Source organism: Myxocyprinus asiaticus, chromosome 23 (assembly GCF_019703515.2).
Source record: "Myxocyprinus asiaticus isolate MX2 ecotype Aquarium Trade chromosome 23, UBuf_Myxa_2, whole genome shotgun sequence".
Lineage (NCBI taxonomy): Eukaryota > Metazoa > Chordata > Actinopteri > Cypriniformes > Catostomidae > Myxocyprinus > Myxocyprinus asiaticus.
This window is the reverse complement of record NC_059366.1, coordinates 41,900,001-41,922,716: the sequence shown is the minus strand read 5'-3', so window position 1 is coordinate 41,922,716 and position 22,716 is coordinate 41,900,001. Positions and strand designations below refer to the sequence as shown.

Genomic DNA, 22,716 nt, shown 5'->3' with positions numbered 1-22,716 from the left:
ACATTTCCTGCATCATGTTTCCCTATTCTAGGCAATGTACTATTAAGTGCTTAATGTCCGAACATAAGTCAATAAATTATGGTTTCTTCTCTTCTATTTCTCCCTGTTACCTGACCTACCCCTACATTCCTTTGAATGTTACATTCTTCTTCTTGTGATTTTGGTTATGCACATTCTTGATGCATATTACCCCCTACTGGGCAGGGTGAATAATTTCTAGCAAAAAATTAATTAATTATTGATCTGTTTCTCATTCACACCTATCATATCACTTCTGAAGATATAGATTTAATCACTGGAGTCATATGGATTACTTTTATGCTGCCTTTATGTGCTTTTTGGAGTGTCAGAACTTTGGCACCCATTTACTTGCATTGTATGGATCAACAGAGCTGAAATATTCTTCAAAAAATCTTTATTATTTATGTTCTGCATAAGAAAGACAGTCATACACATCTGGGATGGCATGATGATGAGAGAATATTCTTTTCTGGGTGTACTATACCTTTAAGTCTTCTGATGCCACCATGTTTGAATTTGATTTTATGTGAAATAACTTAAATTTCAGTCTGTTTTTACACAAAGCTATAGTATGACATCAGAAGACTTGGGATATAGAGCCAATATAGATATTCTTTTCTTTTTTTCCTTTCTTTTTTCTTTTTTGGCCACCATCCACTTTCCTTGTATGGAAAATAGAATCTCGGACAGAGAGTAATATGGTGTCGGAATAGGGTGAGTAAATGGGTGAACTATTTTATACTTTTAACTGGCACGAAACAGAAGAATTCTGCTTTGAGTTTTAAATCTCAATGCATCCTTTGAAACGATTGGGTTAAAGTGAAAATGACAGCAGCATTCCTGCTCACAATGACTCCAACTCTTTCTCCTGGATCTTTCTTTTTTCTCTCTTCTTCATGGGTGCACCTGCGCTCTGAAAACAACAGTGCTTTAAAGAATTTTTAGAGGTTTCTGTTGAAAGGGACATCTTCTTTCACAGCCAAACTCTTGTTCTGTGAAAGTGCCTTAACACACAGTCACTGGAAATTATATCTGACCCGCTTTCCTGAAACTACTGCAGGCTTCAAGTCACTCCACTGGCTCATGGTTGGAATGGAAGATCTTGTACAGATAAAGTCGCTGGAACGCATTAGGGCATCTGTGGGTTTGCAGAGCTGGAGAAATGTTCCTGCCCTCAAGACTTCCAAGAACAACAACAGTGTGGCCTGGCAGAGGTGCCAGCTGCGGGCGTTTCCCTGGCCCGCGTTAACAGCTGCGTACAAGTACATGAGGGCCCCAGCAGAAGAATGAATACAGTAAGCTATGTATTACAAGTCTTTCCATCCATGCATCCATCTATCCATCCATCCATCCATCCATCTTGTCTGTCTGTTTGTGAACTGCCTAGCAACAGCCTAGCAACCACTCTGATCACTTTAGCAACCACTAATCAATGCCCAAACAACTGCCTTGCAACTACTCAAAAAACCTAGCAACCACTTATCAACTACCCGAGCAACTGCTTAGCAATACTCAGAAAACCTTAACAATCACTTATCAATGCCCAAGAAGCTCTATAGCAACCATTCAAAACACCTTAGCAACCACTTATCAATGCCCAAGTAACTGTATAGTAACTGCCTTTGTAAAGTTTTCAAACTAAACCTATATTACATTCAAACTTGAAACTAAACTTCAAACTCTTCTAAATGTCCATACAAGGCTTTCAAAGTTTGTCTTGACAAACATTCCTTTACAAGTCTAATTTTAATATCATCTGCCCCTGTGCCATGTTTATTTCTTAACTGAGACCAAGATGTACATACAGTATTTATAGGATGCAGATCAGTGATTCATAAGTGATTTCATGGCCCCCTGTGAGGGCACAGAGAAAAAAACTCAGTAATTCATTATTACAGTGAATGTGATCATCTATCTAAAATACAAGACTTGCTTGAGAACTGGCTCCCCTTATACCGAAAACCAGAAACAATTGCTCATAATAATCACATAATAAGGGAAGATCAGTCTGATCAAAAAGTTACTGATTGTTCTTTAAAATATAACACAAGACTCTTTAGAAATACACAAAACTTAAACATGTTCAGCAGAGATGTATTTGCATGCTGGTGGTGATGGTAACACACAGAGGCTCTACCAGGTGAGCTGAGGTGCACGCATGGAGAGCCCCTGTGTAAGCAAGTAACCAGCTGCATGAAAGCGTGTAATGAGTGTTTCGACTAAGACTCCATGATCCATAGACAAATGAACGCCATGCTGCGGCAAACCCCCAAACTCATAATCTCCTCCCATTTAAATATTTTATAATAGTAACTTATTACTGATAAATGTAGTGGTCTGATATTTCATCTGTGTCCTCAGATGGTATAAAAGTAATTTATCACTGCAGTTTCTGACACAAATAGACTTATACGGTACATATATTGTACATATATACACGATATATAATTTATTAAATTATTACAAAAACAAAAAAAGCTAACAAATATTTTATTGTTTTCTTCATTTACATTATATATCATACAGCTCTCACAAAAGAATGTTTAGAAATGTTACATTTATTCAGGATTTGTCTAATTGTTTTGTTGTATAATTTGTTATTATTATTTTAAATGAACACAAAACAATATGCCAAAATCCAATGTTAAAGAGAAAAAGAAAAGAAAGAACAAACACAACGAAGTATGCTATATAAATAAAAAGAACAAATAAAAACATAAACGCAAGACACATTTCATTTTCTTTGCATATTTCCACAATTCCAGCATATTTATATTAATTGACATTTAGATTAAATTACAGAGAGAGAGACACCCTGAATCTATGACTATCAACATTTTATATATGAAACTACATTTACAAACAAACAATATAGATTTAGCAAATTAATGTCAAAAATCAGAGAGAAATATGAATGATCAATCAATATTATTAATGTACTATCATACTTCTATGACTAATGATAAACATAATAATATAATTAATATATCTAAAGTATAATATAATATATAATAATTAATTACAAATAATATTTTAAAATAATAATTATTATTATTATTATATTGATATTATATATATATATATATATATATATATATATATATATATATATATATATATATATGTATACCATATTGCAGTTAAATAATTTTTTATTATTTATTTATTTATTTATTTATTTTAGATTGTTTGTTGCAGGCTAGATTTATAAAACGCCTCACTTCTCTCTTCTTGCAGCAGAAGGCAGCACTTCATTACGGAACCATTGTTTAGTCTGAGGCATTAAAACACTTTCCTCCAGGGGGCGCTCACGACGCCGTCAATGCGGTCTGGCCAATAATTTACGCCTGAATAATTAATGTTATAGAATATAGACCCAAACATTCTAACAAAAAAGTAGACTATCTACATACTTCAAAATGTACAGTTCGGTTTTTGCATATTTGAAAGCGTTTCTATACAAGCCTTGAGCTCTTCTGTGCTTTTCTCGTTCATATAAATGTAGTATTTTCTGATATGGCCCATTTCATTGACATTGCACACGTTTTATACTAATTCCATGAACTATTTCTATTCCAGCTACACCCAGAAACCACACGACGGTCTCTTTAAACCCCGCCCACGTTACACCAGCCAATCATAGCGCTCTATGCACTCAGAGGCTTGTGCGTACAAAGACAGAACAGACGCAAGCTGGCGTCACACAGATTCTCCCGGACGTGCCGTTAGCTAAGCGTCTTCAACTCTTGCTATAACCCTCTTGATTTCATTACTATCGCGGTTGATCCGGTTGTAATTCAGAAGTAGGCGGGTAATAAATACGGACAGACACACTTGAACGTTGACTGTTATTCTGAGAGTTTTACAGAGCTCTGTTTTTTAGGGCTTCAGGGTGAATTTCATGTGCTAGTTCGAGCTGATCTTCAGTACAAACAGCAACCATGGGCTCAAGAGCTTCATCTCTACTCAGAGAAGAGGACATTGAAGAAATCAAAAAAGAAACTGGATGTGAGTATCAGTTTTGGCTGGGCTGACTGTGTGCCTGGGAGGATCTGGGTTAACTATTATAGTTGACACATGCATGTCTCTCTTTGGAACAAAATGTATTTTGAAAATGTCTATATATAACTTAATTGAATTGAAGTTGATGACATTGTCCTTGTCCAGCGTTGTGATATGTTATTCACTCCAAACTATCTTAGAGGAAATGTTACTCTTTCTTTTTAAACGATTGTGCATGCAGCTTCAGTGACTTCATATTGAGAGAATATATGGAACATTAATTCTTTTGAAAATTAATTTGTCACACTAATAGTATTTTTCTATGAACAAATGAAGGCTAAAAGGTGATTTAAATGGTGAAAAACTTAAAAGAAATGGTTATTGCCTACTCCTTATATGTGTATTTAACTAATTGATTCTCATTCAAGAAAATCTACTGGTCATATTTAACCATAAATCAATAACAAATAAGATATTTTTTTTTGCATAATAAAAAATAAAGCCTGTATTTAAGACCATTATGATTTTTGGGGATTGTGACATTATCTTCAGAACACCTAAGCACATTTATCTCTCAGTTGTGTTTGCCATAAATGTCTGGATTTTTTACTTACTATTCTTTTCAATTGTGATTTTCATAACCGCAACACAGTCATGTTTTTACAGTGTTACGTTAAAAAAATATTCTGTTGAACTATATATATATATATATATATATATATATATATATATATATATATATATATATATTCACTGGCGGCCAAAAGTTCGGAATAGAAATAATACAGATTTTGCTCTTATGGAAAGAAATTGGTACTTTTATTCACCAAAGTGGCATTCAACTGATCACAATGTATAGTCAGGACATTAATAATGTGAAAAATTACTATTACAATTTGAAAAAAAAAAATCAGAACTTCTTAAACTACTTCAAAGAGTTCTCATCAAAAAATCCTCCATGTGCAGCAATGACAGCTTTGCAGATTCTTGGCATTCGAGCTGTCAGTTTGTCCAGATACTCAGGTGACATTTCACCCCACACTTCCTGTAGCACTTGTCATAGATGTGGCTGTCTTGTCGGGCACTTCTCACGCACCTTACAGTCTAGCTGATCCCACAAAAGCTCAATGGGGTTAAGATCCATAACACTCTTTTCCAATTATCTGTTGTCCAATGTCTGTGTTTCTTTGCCCACTCGAACCTTTTCTTTTGTTTTTCTGTTTCAAAAGTGGCTTTTTCTTTGCAATTCTTCCCATAAGGCCTGCACCCCTGAGTCTTCTCTTTACTGTTGTGCATGAAACTGGTGTTGAGCGGGTAGAATTCAATGAAGCTGTCAGCTGAGGACATGTGAGGCGTCTATTTCTCAAACTAGAGACTCTGATGTACTTATCCTCTTGTTTAGTTGTACATCTGGCCTTCCACATCTCTTTCTGTCCTTGTTAGAGCCAGTTGTCCTTTGTCTTTAAAGACTGTAGTGTACACCTTTGTATGAAATTTTCAGTTTTTTGGCAATTTCAAGCATTGTATAGCCTTCATTCCTCAAAACAATGATTGACTGAAGAGTTTCTAGAGAAAGCTGTTTCTTTTTTGTCATTTTTGACCTAATATTGACCTTTAGACATGCCAGTCTATTGCATACTGTGGCAACTCTAAAACAAAGACAATGTTAAGTTTCATTTAATGAACCAAATAGCTTTCAACTGTGTTTGATATAATGGCAAGTGATTTTCTAGAACCAAATGATCAATTTAGCATGATTACTCAAGGATAAGGTGTTGGAGTGATGGCTGCTGGAAATGTGGCCTGTCTAGATTTGATCAAAAATGACTTTTTTTCAAATAGTGATGGTGCTGTTTTTTACATCAGTAATGTCCTGACTATACTTTGTGATCAAATGAGTGCCACTTTGGTGAATAAAATTTCCTTCCGAAACAGCTAAATCTGTTTATTATTCCAAACCTGTGTGTGTGTGTGTGTGTGTGTATATATATATATATATATAAAATATTATTATTAAAATCTTCAAAAATGAAAGGCAGTAGCAAGGGAGTACTACTATGAAATACAGTATAAATACTTTACAATTAAATTTTTTTTTTGTTTTTTTTTCCACATTGCAGTAATGAAAATATCTAAATGACCATATGTTTTTGCATAGTGAGAATTGTGGTAAAAGGTAACAAAGTAAAAATTCATAATAACCCTAAAATAGACCTTATTGTCTTTATGCAAAATGTACGTTCATATTTGTTTCTTTTGATTTTGGAGTAAAAAAAAATTGATTGACAGTATTCATGAGAATCACCCATGTAAGTATACCTACACTTCTTATGATGCATATTCTCTAGTTAACCCTATATATGTTAATATGGTACACAACAAAATATGCATTGTTGGATAAATGTGCTCCAGGATTGAAAAGCACAGATCCAAACTGACTAAGTGAACCACCAGCGCCTATGGGGCAGATGATCTGGAGTGTGTGTGATATAAGTGGGGTGTGTTGTAGAGGGACACAGATGTATATCTCTCATTTTCAGAAGCTACTGGTGTGTTCGGGTGTGTCAAAGTTGGTTTATTGTCATTTAAAATCCAGTCCCAAAGAGCCAGAGGGCAGAACATTTTTACAAGACAAACGTATATAACAGTGTGGTCATGCAGTGTGACTAATTAATAATAAAAAAAATTCCATATTGACTCTCAATTGATTTTAGGACATAAAAGCTTGCATGTATAATCATTTTTAAAGAATTAACAGAATGCTGTTTAGAATAGTTTTAGATGCTTTTATAGCATGTCTGGTTATGTTATAAAAACTTTTGGTAAGTTCACAACTGCCCACTGGGAAATTATGGAAACAGATTTGAAATTGGAGATGACATGCAGGGACTGCCGTGAACATTTTTGAGTGATGAAAAACAAATGACTGAATCACTGTTTTCAATATACAGCTCTGGAAAAAATTTAGAGACCACTGCAAAATTATTAGTTTCTCTGGATTTACTATCTATAGGTATGTGTTTGAGTGAAATTAACATTTTTGTTTTGTTCTATAAACTACTGACAACATTTCTCCCAAATTCCAAATAAAATATTGTTATTTAGAGCATTTATTTGCAGAAAATGACAACTGGTCAAAATAACAAAAAAAAAAAAAAAAAAAATGCAGTGCTTTCAAAACTTGAATGCTGCAAAGAAAACAAGTTAATATTCATTTTTAGACCACACAATACTAGTGTTTTAACTTGGTAAGAGTTCAAAAACCAATATTTGGTGGAATTACCCTGATTTTCAATAACCGCTTTCATGCGTCATGGCATGCTCTCTACTAACATTGCTGTTGGGTGACTTTATGCTACTCCTGGAGCAAAAAATGCAGCTCGGCTTTGTTTGATGGCTTGTGACCATCCATCTTCCTCTTGATCTCATTCCAGAGGTTTTCAATGGGATTCAGGTCTGGGGATTGGGCTGACCTTGACAGGGTCTTGATCTGGTGGTCCTCCATCTACACCTTGATTGACATGGCATGGAGCATTGTCCTGCTGGAAAAACCAATCCCTCAGAGTCGGGAACATCGTCCGAGCAGAAGGAAGCAAGTTTTCTTCCAGGATAAACTTGTACGTGGCTTGATTCATGCGTCCTTCACAAAGACGAATCTGCCTGATTCCAGCCTTTCTGAAGCACCCACAAATCATCGCCGATCCTTCACCTGGTCGTCTTATGGTTAGACGGAGACCTGGAGAGGCCTTCAAGCCACAGTGTTTCGCACCACTGTGAAATTTGGTGGAGGATTGGTGATGATCTGGGGGTGCTTCAGCAAGGCTGGAATCGGGCAGTTTCATCTTTGTGAAGGATGCATGAATCAAGCCACATACACGGTTATCCTGAAAGAAAACTTGCTTCCTTCTGCTCTGAACTTGTTTTCTTTGCATTATTCGAGGTTTGAAAGCACTGTATCTTATTTGTTATTTTGACTAGGTGTCATTTTCTGCAAATAAATGCTCTAAATGACAATAATTTTATTTGGAATTTGGGAGAAATGTTGTCAGTACTTTATAGAATAAAACAAAAATTTTCATTTTACTCAAACACATACCTATAAATAGTAAATCCAGAGAAACTGATCATTTTGCAGTGGTCTCTTAATTTTTTCCAGAGCTGTTTATATCGAGCCCGTCTGGATGAAGTTATATGTGGATTATGGTGAGGTTACAGCTGCCTTTAATCTGCACTGTGCTGATGCAGATGATTTGATTTAAATGACAGTGATTACACCTCTGCAGCTGTAATTTGTAGCTTAGATGATGTTACGTGATCGATTGTGTCAGAACCAAGAAAAGTATTATTTTCCAATCTGTGCCCGTCTCAGTGCTTTGGCTCTTTGTACAGATGAACCACAGAGAGAGACATTCACCCCCGCAAGATCTAGAAATAGGCTGGGATGTTTTCAATGTTAGAGGAAAACTTTATTTTCAACCCTGATGAAAGAACACCACGCAGACAGTACAGATTGAACTGCAGTTGTTTTCTGTGGTTGATTACACTTGCTTTTGATGGTTTGATAGAAATTTAAAAAATTGGGCGTGGACAGTCCTGGATCAAACTTGCATCCCCAGATGAGCACAAAGGCCCTTAGTGCATACTAGTATATGCACTAAGTAATAATCTGCAAAATACTGTATGTGTAAAAAAAAAAAAAAAAACAAAAAAAAAACACAACTGTTTACAGTATTTTTACTAAAACATTTTAAAGGAAGTAAAATGCAAAGTGGAACTGTGAAAATTTGATCGGTACATGTATCCGAACCGAACGGATACAATGCCTCCGGTACGGTACACGCAGTCACATGAATGATTACAAATCTTGCCATGAATGAAACCAATATTAAAACCTACTAGGAATTCCCTAAGGGTTGGGGAGGATGACACCTCCCATGACACAGATGGCCCAGGCCACGCCTCCCCAGCCAGCACTTCGCACATCCCACTACGATTTACTTTCTCACAGGACCCATCCACACACAACCCCTTCAATAATGATCGAAAAGCCAGCCAGTTAGTTCCCAAAATTAGCGGATGGGTGTGGGGAAGAATAACCACCACCTCAATATTATGCTTTTGTCCCTGGAATATTACCGTGACGGTCACTATAGGATAATCATGAGTATCCTAGTGCATACACCTCACCTTCACCCGATTATTTGCCTCCAATGCCCTGTTTTGAACCAAACATTGATGAATGGAGGTTTGATTACAACCTGAATCCACCAAGTACGTGGGAAAATAGTGGAGGAGACATTAGAGGGGGGAAGGGCGTGGGGCACGCTGGTCCCTGGATATGCTGCCAGATGGTCTTCCGTCAGCTGGATCGCTTCGTCCAGCGACCGTCCCCTTCGGCAACCGGGAGACGAACTGCTCCCGCACCACCAGGTTGATGACGTCGCTGTCCTGCTTGGCCTGCACCCACTGCCGGCAGGTGTTACGGAGCTGCTGGTCAAAGGCAAACGGGTGGCCAACCTCGCTCAGCGTTAAGGAGCAGAAACGCTGGCGGTGTTCTTCTAGGCTGCGGCCGACCCGTTGCAAGATGGACTTCTTCAGCACCGAGCAGTCCAGGAGGTTGGCGACTGGAAGCTGTTGTGCCGCGATCTGGGCTTCCCCGGTCAGCAGCGGCAGAAGATGGACCGCCCACTGTTCCGGCAGCCACTTCAGAGCTTCAGCGGTGTCCTCAAAGAGCTCAAGGTAGGCCTCCGGATCATCTTGAGGCCCCATCTTGGTGAGCAACATGTGGGGGTGCACTGCTGCAGGGGACGGGGTGTCCACCCTGTCCTGGGGTAGTAAGCTCCGCAGCACCTGCCGTTCCTCCTCTTGGGCCCGAAGGAGCACCTCAAGGCACTGTTGCTGCTCTCTCTGAAACTCCATGAGGACCTGGTGTTGGCCCTGGTGGATGCTGGCAAGGGACCGGAAGATTTCCTCCAGCGGCGACGACTCCATGACCGTGTATCCTAATTCCTCTAATCCCGGGTTTCAGCACCAATGTAACGGGTTCGAGGAATGAGGAAGCGGAATATGGCGAATCCAACTCAAAAGTAAATTTATTCTTCTTACAAAAACAAGTTAGCTTGACTGTGTAGCGGTAAAGCTTCACACAAAAAACACTTAACCGCTATATATCGTGGGACTGGCAGTGGCCAACACACTCAAAGCTTCAGCTGGGCTCTCTCACTCAGAGGTCTGGCCCCTTTTATTTCCCCCATCTCTCACTGCAAACAAAGAAACAGCAATTACCAGCAATTCATCTCAGGTGAAAACCCTTACCACTTCCTCTCTCCCCAGAGGAACGCTTGACCACGCCCTCACCACCACACACTTTTTTTTTAAACTTTTATTATTATGTTTTTATACAATGTGCATATAAGAAGCTCTTTAAGTTTTGTATTGTAATAGATAGTTGAAGAACTATGCATAGTGCAGTCACGTATCAATGAGCCTTCACAATAAGAATTATTGCCCATCAGCCACTGTTTTCAAAATAAATAAAGATTCTTTGTTTTCCCTGCTGTATTGAGACCGTACCGAACCATGACACCAAAACCTAGGTACGTACTGAACCGTGAATTTTGTGTACCGTTGCAGCCCTAATATATACACACATATGTGTATACTGTATATACAGTATAATAAAAAATGTTGGTGTTTTGTTTTGTTTTTTTGGGGGGGGGGGGTTAAATATTATCAGGACATTTTCTTGATAGGATTCGTGAGAATCACCTATAGTGATATTCACGAAATAGGCCCCAATATTACATGGCATATATCATAAGTATTCAAGTTCAGTCCTGTACACCAGTAAAGTCCTCTGTTTCTTTGGCGTGACCCTTTTTATGTTTTTGTAAGCCCAGATTTTACTACATTCCTGTAAAGCCACACCAAGTACTCTCCTCGTAATTTTTTTCTGTTCTCTTTTCCCTCTGGTGTCAAACCCTAACAGAATTTCACACCTGATTATTTGAAGTCTGTAATCTTCACCAGCTGTGGTTGTGTTTTAACTCGGGGTTTAACAGCATTGTATGTGCTGCTGTTTCATGTGTACAGTGATTTGTTTTAGCTGGTGGAATTGTTATTCATTCACTTGATCACTCTGTACTGTGTTGATTAAAGCCTGGAATGTTGGAGTGGATGTTCCATTGATGTGGTCACTAATTGGCCGCGGTGCTTTTACTGTGGTTAAATCGAAAGTCACAACCAAACAGACTCAACTGTTACATTCTCCGTTTAATTAAAATTTCTTGAATGGTACTTTTTACAAACACGTATTGTTCCAAAGCGGCTTTATTTGAATGACCAGATGCCCCAGTTTACGATTTCACGAGGTGTGTCCAGTGTTCACTAAAAATGTAAATATGTCCCAGTTAGGCTCACTGACATTTGCATCCTAAATGTTCTTTTAGCCACTGTTTTAGATCTCATTTTTGGAGAAAACCTAGGGTAAAAATAGAAAAGCTTTCTTTGTCATTGCAAGTTGATTTGTCAATACTTTCATTCTAGAGCATCTTTCTGAAATCAGCTTGCAGTGTATTTGCACTTACAACGTATGTCATTGCATTAGATAACAGAATATCAAACCTAGTGGCATCTGCAAACAATTGATGCTAGAGCTGCTTTTCTCAAATCTATGAATTTTTCTGACATATTTGCAATTGCAAACTTTTCCCAAGGTGATTTTTAGTGGATGTATGAAGTCAGTTCCCTCAAGATCACTTAGGTGTTTTAGCAGATTATCTACAGGTGTAGTTCAGCACATCAGCTATAGACATGTCCCACTGACAGTTGACAACCAGAAAGTTTCTTAATTTGAACAGTAAACCTATTGTATTGTCATTTTAAACCCCAAAGTTTTTGTGTTTATGTATGTCAATAGCTCACCTGGATGTTATAGACACCCAAGTTGATGAAATGTTCAGAATTTCTTAAACTACTACAAAGATTTCTCATCATAAAATCCTCCACGTGCAGCAATGACAGCTTTGCAGATCCTTGGCATTCTAGCTCTCAGTTTGTCCAGATACTCAGGTGACATTTCACCCCACACTTCCTGTTGCACTTGTCATAGATGTGACTGTCTTGTCGGGCACTTCTCACGCACCTTACAGTCTAGCTGATCCCACAAAAGCTCAATGGGGTTAAGATCCATAACACTCTTTTCCAATTATCTGTTGTCCAATGTCTGTGTTTCTTTGCCCACTCTAACCTTTTCTTTTGTTTTTCTGTTTCAAAAGTGGCTTTTTCTTTGCAATTCTTCCCATAAGGCCTGCACCTCTGAGTCTTCTCTTTACTGTTGTACTTGAAACTGGTGTTGAGCGGGTAGAATTCAATGAAGCTGTCAGCTGAGGACATGTGAGGCGTCTATTTCTCAAACTAGAGACTCTGATGTACTTATCCTCTTGTTTAGTTGTACATCTGGCCTTCCACATCTCTTTCTGTCCTTGTTAGAGCCAGTTGTCCTTTGTCTTTGAAGACTGTAGTGTACATCTTTGTATGAATTTTATTTTATTTTTTTGGGCAATTTCAAGCATTGAATAGTAGGGGTGTGATGAGATCTCGTGCTACGAGATCTCAATCAAGTCTTTTTGGTCTTTTTATGTAGATTATGTAGTTCAGTAAATTCTGTCTGCACTGATTTCTCAAGATTCAGCAGACAATAAATAATCACTTCACTGTTATATAATGTCCCCATTATCGGGACTTTTGAGAAATATCTACAGTGTGAGAAGTCATTCAGATAAGACTTTAAGCAGTACTGTCAATCTGTGTATTTATTTTTCTGATGACATGGAGCACTGTGACTGACATGTGTTTGTGTGTGTGTGTGTGTGTGTGTGTGTGTGTGTGTGTGTGTGTGTTGCAGTCTCCCACAGTCAAATCACTCGACTCTACAGCCGGTTTCACAGTCTTGACAAAGGAGAGAACGGAGCACTAAGGTATGACACACACAGTAAATGTGCTACATGAGTTGAGTAATAGTCCAGTGTAACAGTGTGATATTGCAACATCTTTGGCTTAAGACCTGAGAGGAAGCGAATGTTGCACGAGGAATGCAGTTTGGTCATGTCTGCATACTAGGCATGTTCACTGAAGTCAAGTCTCAAGCTTTTGTCACGTGTCCAAGTCAAATCTCAAGACTTTCAAGATGAGGTCTAAAGCCGGGTGCACAGTGTACGATTTTTACGGTCCTTTACGATTGCTGTTTGTTAATGCTAAATGTTTTTTTAAAAAGACATATGTCAATTGACAAGCGATCGCTGGTTATCTACTATTGATGAATGATGATCTACTGTTTATTAATTATTGGTCATACTGTATTTATTATCCTATATGACAATGTTTCTTAATTGTGTTTCTATTGTAATACATTGTAGATGGTTGTTAGAGTGCATGTTTTGTTTCCCTTGTGTGTTTTTGTGAGCTGGAAGCGCAGACATTTCAAAATAAGAGTCCCTGGTGTATTCCGGGTTTTATTTATAATTAAAAGTCCCGCGTTATGTACCAAATCTTACATTTTCTGGTTATTATTGGGATTTTGGTTGCATAACAAACACGCATTTGGGATTTTACAGTAAGGAAAGGCTAAGAAAAGTTCTTAAAATCGATTTTAAAAACTATCTGCCAATTAATCGTTATTGGAAGTTATCAGCCTTTTCCACCATCTTAGTTATCGTATTTGCAAAATCCACTATTGGTCGGCCTGATCTCTACTAGAAAGTATACTTTACTTTATTTGTTTTACTTTTACCTTTAAAATCCCTTGGCCTGAATCTGTTCAAACTAATAATTTCCGTTTGAACAGATTCACGTACACGGGTAAACATTCACACAGGCCTCAGGCTCTGAACACAGTAAGTTAATGCGTTAATGAATGATTGCCTCAATGTTTGAGCTATGACTATGAGGAAAGACTTTTCCCCCTGTTACACTGCTAAAAATATGACTTTCATTGTAAAGTTTCCTTTAAAAGCAGCTTTAAAATGTAGCCAGCACTCCCACAGTTATAAGGCATTTACAGTTGAAGTCAGAAGTTGACATACACTTAGGTTGAAGTCATTAAAACTAATTTTTTAACCACTCCACAGATTTAATATCAAATCAAATCACTTTTATTGTCACACAACCATATACACGAGTGCAATAGTGTGGGAAATTCTTGAGTGCAGTTCCGAGCATCATAGCAGTCGTGACAGTGATTAGACATATACCAGTTTACAATAAACTTCAGATTTACACAACACAATTTAAAATCTAATATACACAATTACACACAACACAATATACAAATAATATTAGCAAACTATAGTTTTGGCATGTCTATTTTTTGCATGACACAAGTAATTTTTCCAACAATTGTTTACAAACAGATTGTTTCACTTTTAATTGACTATATCACAATTCCAGTGGGTCAGAAGTTTACATACACTAAGTTAACTGTGCCTTTAAGCAGCTTGGAAAATTCCAGAAAATGATGTCAAGCCTTTAGACAATTAGCCAATTAGCTTCTAAAGGGAGGTGTACCTGTGGATGTATTTTAAGGCCTACCTTCAAACTCAGTACCTCTTTGATTGACATCATGGGAAAATCAAAAGAAATCAGCCAAGAAAAATGGTGGACCTCCACAAGTCTGGATTATCCTTGGGAGCAATTTCCAATGCCTGAAAGTACCGCATTCATCTATACGCAAGTATAAACACCGTGGGACCACGCAGCCATCATACCGCTCAGGAAGGAGACTCATTCTGTCTCCTAGAGATGAATGTAGTTTGGAACGAAAATTGCAAATCAATCCCAGAACAACAGAAAAGGACCTTGTGAAGATGCTGGGGGAAACAGGTAGATAAGGATCTATATCCACAGTAAAACAAGTCCTATATCGACATAACCTGAAAAGCGTGTGCGAGCAAGGAGGCCAACAAACCTGACTCAGTTACACCAGTTCTATCTGGAGGAATGGGCCAAAATTCCAATAACTTATTGTGAGAAGATTGTGGAAGGCTATCCAAAATGTTTGACCCAAGTTAAACAATTTAAAGGCAATGCTACAAATACCAACAAAGTGTATGTAAACTTCTGACCCACTGGGAATGTGATGAAAGAAGTAAAAGCTGAAATAAATCATTCTCTCTACTATTATTCTGACATTTCACATTCTTAAAATAAAGTAATGATCCTAACAGACCTAAGACAGGGAATTTTTTCTACGATTAAATGTCAGGAATTATGAAAAACTGAGTTTAAATGTATTTGGTTTAGGTGTACGTAAACTTCTGACTTCATCTGTATTTCCCCAATTTTTAGAATGCAACATACCAGACTCAAAGGGGATAATAACTTGTTCTGTTTACCAAATACACAGAAGTCACAGGCTGTGACTGTTTGTTTTTAATGACAACATCCACAATGATTTACAGTGCATCCGGAAAGTATTCACAGCGCTTCACTTTTTCCACATTTTGTTATGTTACAGCCTTATTCCAAAATGGATTAAATTCATTATTTTCCTCAAAATTCTACAAACAATACCCCATAATGATAATGTGAAAGGAGTTTGTTTGAAATCTTTGCAAATTTATTAAAAATAAAAACAACGAAAAAATCACGTGCATAAGTATTCACAGCCTTTGCCATGACACTCAAAATTGAGCTCAGGTGCATCCTGTTTCCACTGATCATCCTTGAGATGTTTCTACAACTTGATTGGAGTCCACCTGTGGTAAATTCAGTTGATTGGACATGATTTGGAAAGGCACACACCTGTCTATATAAGGTCCTACAGTTAACAGTGCATGTCAGAGCACAAACCAAGCCATGAAGTCCAAGGAATTGTCTGTAGACCTCCGAGTCAGGATTGAATCGAGGCACAGATCTGGCAAAGGGAACAGAACAATTTCTGGAGCATTGAAGGTCCCAATGAGCACAGTGGCCTCCATCATCCGTAAATGGAAGAAGTTTGGAACCACCAGGACTCTTCCTAGAGCTGGCCGCCTGGCCAAACTGAGCGATCGGGGGAAAGGGCCTTAGTCAGGGAGGTGACCAAGAACCCGATGGTCACTCTGACAGAGCTCCAGTTGTGGAGAGAGCTGGATGTGGAGAGAGGAGAACCTTCCACAAGAACAACCATCTCTGCAGCACTCCACCAATCAGGCCTGTATGGTAGAATGGCCAGACGGAAGCCACTCCTCAGTAAAAGGCACATGACAGCGTGCCTGGAGTTTGCCAAAAGGCACCTGAAGGACTCTCAGACCATGAGAAGCAAAGATTGAACTCTTTGGCCTGAATGGCAAGCGTCATGTCTGGAGGAAACCAGGCACCGCTCATCACTTGGCCAATGCCATCCCTACAGTGAAACATGGTGGTGGCAGCATCATGCTGTGGGGATGTTTTTCAGTGGCAGGAACTGGGAGACTAGTCAGGATCGAGGGAAAGATGAATGCAGCAATGTACAGAGACATCCTTGATGAAAACCTGCTCCAGAGCGCACTGGACCTCAGAATGGGGTGAAGGTTCATCTTCCAACAGGACAACAACCCTAAGCACACAGCCAAGATAACAAAGGAGTGGCTCTGGGACAACTCTGTGAATGTCCTTGAGTGGCCCAGCCAGAGCCCAGACTTGAACCCGATTGAACATCTCTGGAGAGATCTGAAAATGGCTGTGCACTGATGCTCCCCATCCAACCTGATGGAGCTTGAGAGGTCCTGCAAAGAAGAATGGGAGAAACTGCCCAAAAATTGGTGTGCCAAGCTTGTAGCATCATACTCAAAAAGACTTGAGGCTGTAATTGGTGCCAATGGTGCTTCAACAAAGTATTGAGCAAAGGCTGTGAATACTTATGTACATGTGATTTTTTTTATTTTTTTTTTATTTTTTTTTTTTTTTTATAAATTTGCAAAGATTTCAAACAAACTTCTTTCACGTTGTCATTATGGGGTATTGTTTGTAGAATTTTGAGGAAAATAATGAATTCAATCCATTTTGGAATAAGGCTGTAACATAACAAAATGTGGAAAAAGTGAAGCGCTGTGAATACTTTCCGGATACACTGTAAAACCTTGTGAGTTGATGGATTGTGGTTCACAAAACTAGCATGGTGGTTGGTATTAAAAAGCAAAAAACAAATTGACAGCATGCAACTGGGTTGATGACACGCTGCATTTGTTGACACCTAAAACATCCGACAGACTGAGATTAGTAAATTTTCAGAGAAGATATGTTCTTGTGATTGAAAGATAAGTAGACTCAGAAATCAGGGCAGTGAGGTATGTGTCATCTGGTTGAGTGTGGAGGTCACTTGTGAAGCCCTGCATTGCAAAAAAAAAATGTGTTTTTGTTATATTTTAAAACAAATATTTTAAGGCTTTAACTTAAAGTCGTATGGATGACTTTGATGCTGACTCTTTTTTTTTTTTTTTTTAATTTATTTATTTTTTAGCTTCAAAGGTCTGATCACCATTCACTTGCATTTTAAGGACCTACTGAGCTAAGATATTTTTGAATTTTTCTTCAAATGTGTTCTGCGGAAGATAGAAAGTAATACACACCTGGGATATCATGAGGGTGAATAAATAATGAGAGAATTTCCATTTTTAGGTGAACTATCCCTTTAAGTATGAACAACATATCTGACAGCATTTAGTAATCTTGGTTAATGTTAATTTTCAAAATACAATTGTTCATTGTTGGTTCATGTTTGTTCATAATGCATTAACTGATGTTAGCTTATACAACTGTTTATTTAAAAAAAAAAAAAAAAAAAAAAATTTAATTAGTAATTAAAATGAATAAGTGCTGTTAAAATATTGTTCATTGTTAGTTGATGTTAACTAATGTTAATGATATTTTTACTAGAAAACAATTCAAAAAGATTAATAAAAAATAAAAAAATGTTTAGTGTAAGATAAGTGATCGACCAATATGTTAACCAATACAATATGTAGAGATGCTGATATAATACCAATATGTATACAATTTAATGGTAAAATTATGCTAAATTTTACATTTTAAGTAAACCTTTATTTTACACAAAACATACTGAAAATTTCCCAAATTTTTTTTTAAACTTTGCATTATCCATTGGCAAGACTTCTGGTGAATTTTTGATTTGACACCAGGCAAATGACCACTTCTGTTAATCAGCAAAGCCAGTTCTGTTGGAATTGCTATTAGCACCGAGAAAGATATTCAAAAAATAATAGCTTTTCTTCATTGTAATGGGATTACTTCACTAATCATTCTGTCTAGATGGTAGTGACATTATCACTCATATCAGCCTTTACCAGAACAAGTCACGTTTTCACAGCATAAGGGATCGGCTGTCCTTTAAAGCAAAGTCATAAACATTACATGATCCAATGTCAACTCAAGAGCGCAGTTAATGGAGACCTGCATACATTCTGAGTAATGCTTATAACTCAAAAATAAGAAACCTCAAAACAAACAGTGTCAAATGCTTTGATTAGATTGTTTGTGTGGGCATAACTTGCATTTATATTTGTATTAAATGTACTGTTATATTCTTATTGGTAAGGGCCATAATTCAAAATGAGTATTTATGCTTTGTAATATTTATGCTGTACAATAAATGTTCAACTTCAAACGATCTTTGACCGTTGGCATATAGGGGAGTGTTCGGGGAAACCATGTTGAAAATAGTTATTTTTGCAGTCTCGTTTGGTGACACTATCAGTGCAGAAATTGCACCCTTTACCACACTACATACTATGCTATTTTGTGAGCTGTCTTGCATAACTAAAACTCATTCTGTTTACCAAATACACAGGGTGCATTCTTGTAAAAATTGTTTGTTTTTTACAAACATCATCTGTGGTTTAAAATTTGGTGATGTAACAAACATTATTTTTGAAATTCCATTACCTTTAATCATTGTTCTTTGAAATCCTATCTGTAATGCAAGTAGGAACAATGTTTTCTGTAAGAACTGTAATTTTCAAGGGATTACTGATAAATAAAGGATTATGTGTCACTTTTTTTTTTTTTTAGGAAAAGTAATCTGATTACAGTAAAGTGTTACACCAACACCTATTTCCATAGGGCTGCATCTGTGTGTGTGCGTAAAACCTGAGACTCTTTCAGAACAGATTCTCACAAAATAACCTCTCATGCTCTCTCTCTCTTTTCAGCCGAGAAGACTTTCAGAGGATTCCAGAGTTGGCTATTAATCCTCTTGGAGATCGGATAATTAATGCCTTCTTCCCAGAGGGGTGAGAAAGTTGTGACGCACTTCTCAAGACTTTTGAAACCTCAACCTGATCTGTTGGTTTTATTGCACAAGTTATCATGCATACAGATAGCTTTAATGCTTTGAATCATTTCAGATTCAGATAAAGGTGCTGTAAGCAATTTTTTTTTCATGGAAAAATATGCAAAAAATGTTCCTACTCCCTTAAAGATATTAATGAAATAAGTGTCCTGAGATATCTCGCATGTCTCTGTGGCAGCTTCACCTGTCAATCATTTTGCTTGTTCTCATAGTGTTGTATTTGAAGTGGATCATTGAGGCTATGATTGATAATGTTTGTCATTTGAGGGCGCTATTGTGCCACTGTTGAATTTGACAGCCACAGGAACAGTGCTGCCCTTTTGCTTGGTCTTGGTCTCAAAATTATCTTTGGAGGGCAGGGTTTTGGAATTAGGGGGCGTGGCTAATTCAACGGCTCGGTCACATGAAAGCTTTTGAAAGATAAAATCACTTACAGCATCTCTAAATGTGATTTTATTGGCATGACAAATAACTGTACGTTTCTATCGGCATTAGGAGAATTTGTCATTGTTTGATGCATTCTCAGATATGTGGTGTTCGTTTTGTGTTTGAAGATTTCCCGAATGGTTGGGTCAATCTCAGGAAAACATGCCACCCCAAATCAAAAGAAAATAATATTCTGGATAATGAAAATAAAATGACGTTTTTAGGACTTTTTACATTTTTGCAATTTTTTATATTTCATGACGATTAAGCACCTTTCCCTCCAAATTCTCATTACTGTAATGTGTCCAGATGTTTTACTTTTGAGTTTATTTGCAGTTCCTATTATTGCCATGATTTTAATATAATTAAATTAAAGGCTGTTATGTATGAGACCATTATGTATAAAAACTGTATTAAAGTTAAGAGACTGGGGGTTGTGTGGGTGTTCTTAATTGTCATGAATCTCGGGATGAAATATGACACGGACATGTTTTTGACAGGTTTCTTGATATCTGTGAAGATATCTCAGGGGACATAGTTTCTATATCAGTTTATCAATGTGTTTACATTTTGGCCTAAATTGGTTATGCTGCTGTATCATGTGACATGTTTAGTGACAGCGTAACACTCGCAAAGCACACGGTATGTGGGCAGTTTCACATGGTTCTTGATTACTTCATGGCTTATTTGGTTTCAAGTATTTCAGTGTTACTGTGGACCTGGATTCCTAGAAAAGTACGCAGAAACTTTCCTGTGGTTATGTCAGAAAATGTTTCAGTAGGACAGCAGTTTGTCAAGGCTGATTGGAAAAAGTTTTAGTTCTCCTTTTGTCAAAAACAAAACCAAAAAATGTTTTGGGGGTAAAATAAATTCTTTTAATTTCAGCAATTTTGTGAATGTATAATTCGCTGTTATTAAAATATAATGAAATACACTACCTCTGCAAGCTGGCCATTCTGCTGCATCCATTTGATTAATAAAATAATAATAATATATATATATATATATATATATATATGTATGCATGTATGAACTGTATGTATTTGCAATGAAATTGCATATAAAATGTAGGATCTCTTTAAATCTGTATAGAAAAGCCTTTAGCCTTTAGCTTTTTTTAATTTTATTTTTTATTTTTTTATTACTGGTACTGTACATATCATCACTGAATCTGCAATCGGCCATCGTTCTCTCTAGATATCGGCATCAGCCATTGTAAATCCCTTAACAGTTGACCACTAGACTGGATCTTGAAATTGGCTCAAGATCAAATCTCAGCAGAGCAAACATAAGATCAGTTCAAACAAATGAAATGTCCCCCATCCTTGAACACATGATTCTTATGTCTCTCATGTTTCTTAGTGAGGATCAGGTTAACTTCAGGGGCTTCATGAAGACTCTGGCTCATTTTCGTCCTGTTGAGGACAATGAAAAGAACAAAGATGTGACTGCAGGCGAGCCGCTCAACAGCAGAACCAACAAACTCCTCTGTGAGTTCAACCCAAACATCTCTCATATCAGCAAATATTTACCGAAGCTATTTGGTACAAGACCCATGATACATTTTGAATATAGTCATGGAGAAAGGGGTTTGTTCGGCACGACACACAGCAGAGACTCTTTTCTTAAAATGTTGACTGCTACAGAAACATTTTAGTACACAAAATTTCACACAAAATAACACCATTTTAAACAAGTCCATTTAGTGCCATCCTTCCGCTAGAAGATATGGTCCTTGCAGAACTTTGGATTATGTACGCTACTAGGGTTGCAACGGGCCAGAGACATTCCAGAAACTTTCCATGGGAAGTTAAGCTGGGGAATTTTGGAAATATTGGAAAAAACTTTGGCCAATTGGCTATATGCTGCTGCATCTTTGTGGCGTTCTTAACATAGGTCTTTGCACAGGATTTGCAAATGTACACAGCTTTTCCTTCTACATTGGCTGAGGTGAAATGTATCCACACATCAGATGGTGCACATGGCATTGTTCTGTAGAATAAGATTAGAAAAAAACTTGTAAAAAACACTAATGCAATGCCATGCACAGATATATAAATAGTTAGCTAAACAATTGGAATATTCTGGAATGGTAAAAATATTTTACAATTGATGCTGGACAAATGAATAGAAATAGGCTAGATGAACACTCCTCAATCAGCATGCTAAATCAAACTATAGCCTATGTTCTTGTATGATAACAGAAAACTGGCTAGCAGAAGGCAGAAGAAACAGCATCACAGTTGAGCTAGCTAGCACCATGATAGCTAGCCTCTTAAATTGTCATTAAATTGTCTTAAAACACATTTTGATTTAGTATTTGCTAGTTAAACTTTAATACCATAAATCAAATATATTTACTCTAGTAATATCAAAACTTTCTTGACTGGATGTAGGCCTTAATAGTCCTGTTGTAGTAAGTAGCCTGCAGTAAGTAGTGTGCTGTGTGCATGTGATTGAGGAATGCGCAGGGTAGAAATTCGGCTGACTTTGCATTAAATCTGGTTGTTTTAACCAAGATTATGCTGCAAGATGTTTTTTCTTTTTTCAACTACATTTAAGTTCCCTGTTATAGGCTAACTTGCAATTTAGCAAATTTCCAGTTAATTCCCGTTAATTCCCATATATTCCCGTTAATTCCCATGGAAAGTTTCCAACTTTGAAAATTCCCGGAATTTTGCAACCCTATACGCTACGCATTTGTAGGACCATGCAGTATAGCTAAAAAAACGTTACATTTTCAGCCATGTTGACAATATTCAATGTATATCTGAGTATTACACAGTAAAAATGTAGTTAAGAGTAATCAACACATGTTTTTCCACATTGTTTTTCACTAAAAGAACACTAAGAATTATAGAATTTAGTTTTATTATTTATGCACCCATTTAAAAATGCACATTAATAAATGAATAGCAATATTTACCACAAGTATTTTTCCT

The 22,716-nt window shown here is 37.2% G+C and overlaps 1 protein-coding gene across 1 annotated transcript in view; it reads left to right on the top strand.

Moving 5' to 3' along the window:
- Positions 1–3,698: 3,698 nt before the first annotated feature.
- LOC127413561 (calcineurin B homologous protein 1-like) overlaps positions 3,699–22,716 on the top strand; it is a 25,959-nt gene continuing 6,941 nt past the window's right edge. The window contains exons 1-4 of the mRNA XM_051650803.1: positions 3,699–4,029; positions 12,929–13,001; positions 19,209–19,289; positions 21,137–21,264. Of these exons, the coding sequence (XP_051506763.1) occupies positions 3,963–4,029; positions 12,929–13,001; positions 19,209–19,289; positions 21,137–21,264 (349 nt within the window). The 5' untranslated portion in view covers positions 3,699–3,962. The remainder of the gene's footprint in view (positions 4,030–12,928; positions 13,002–19,208; positions 19,290–21,136; positions 21,265–22,716) is intronic.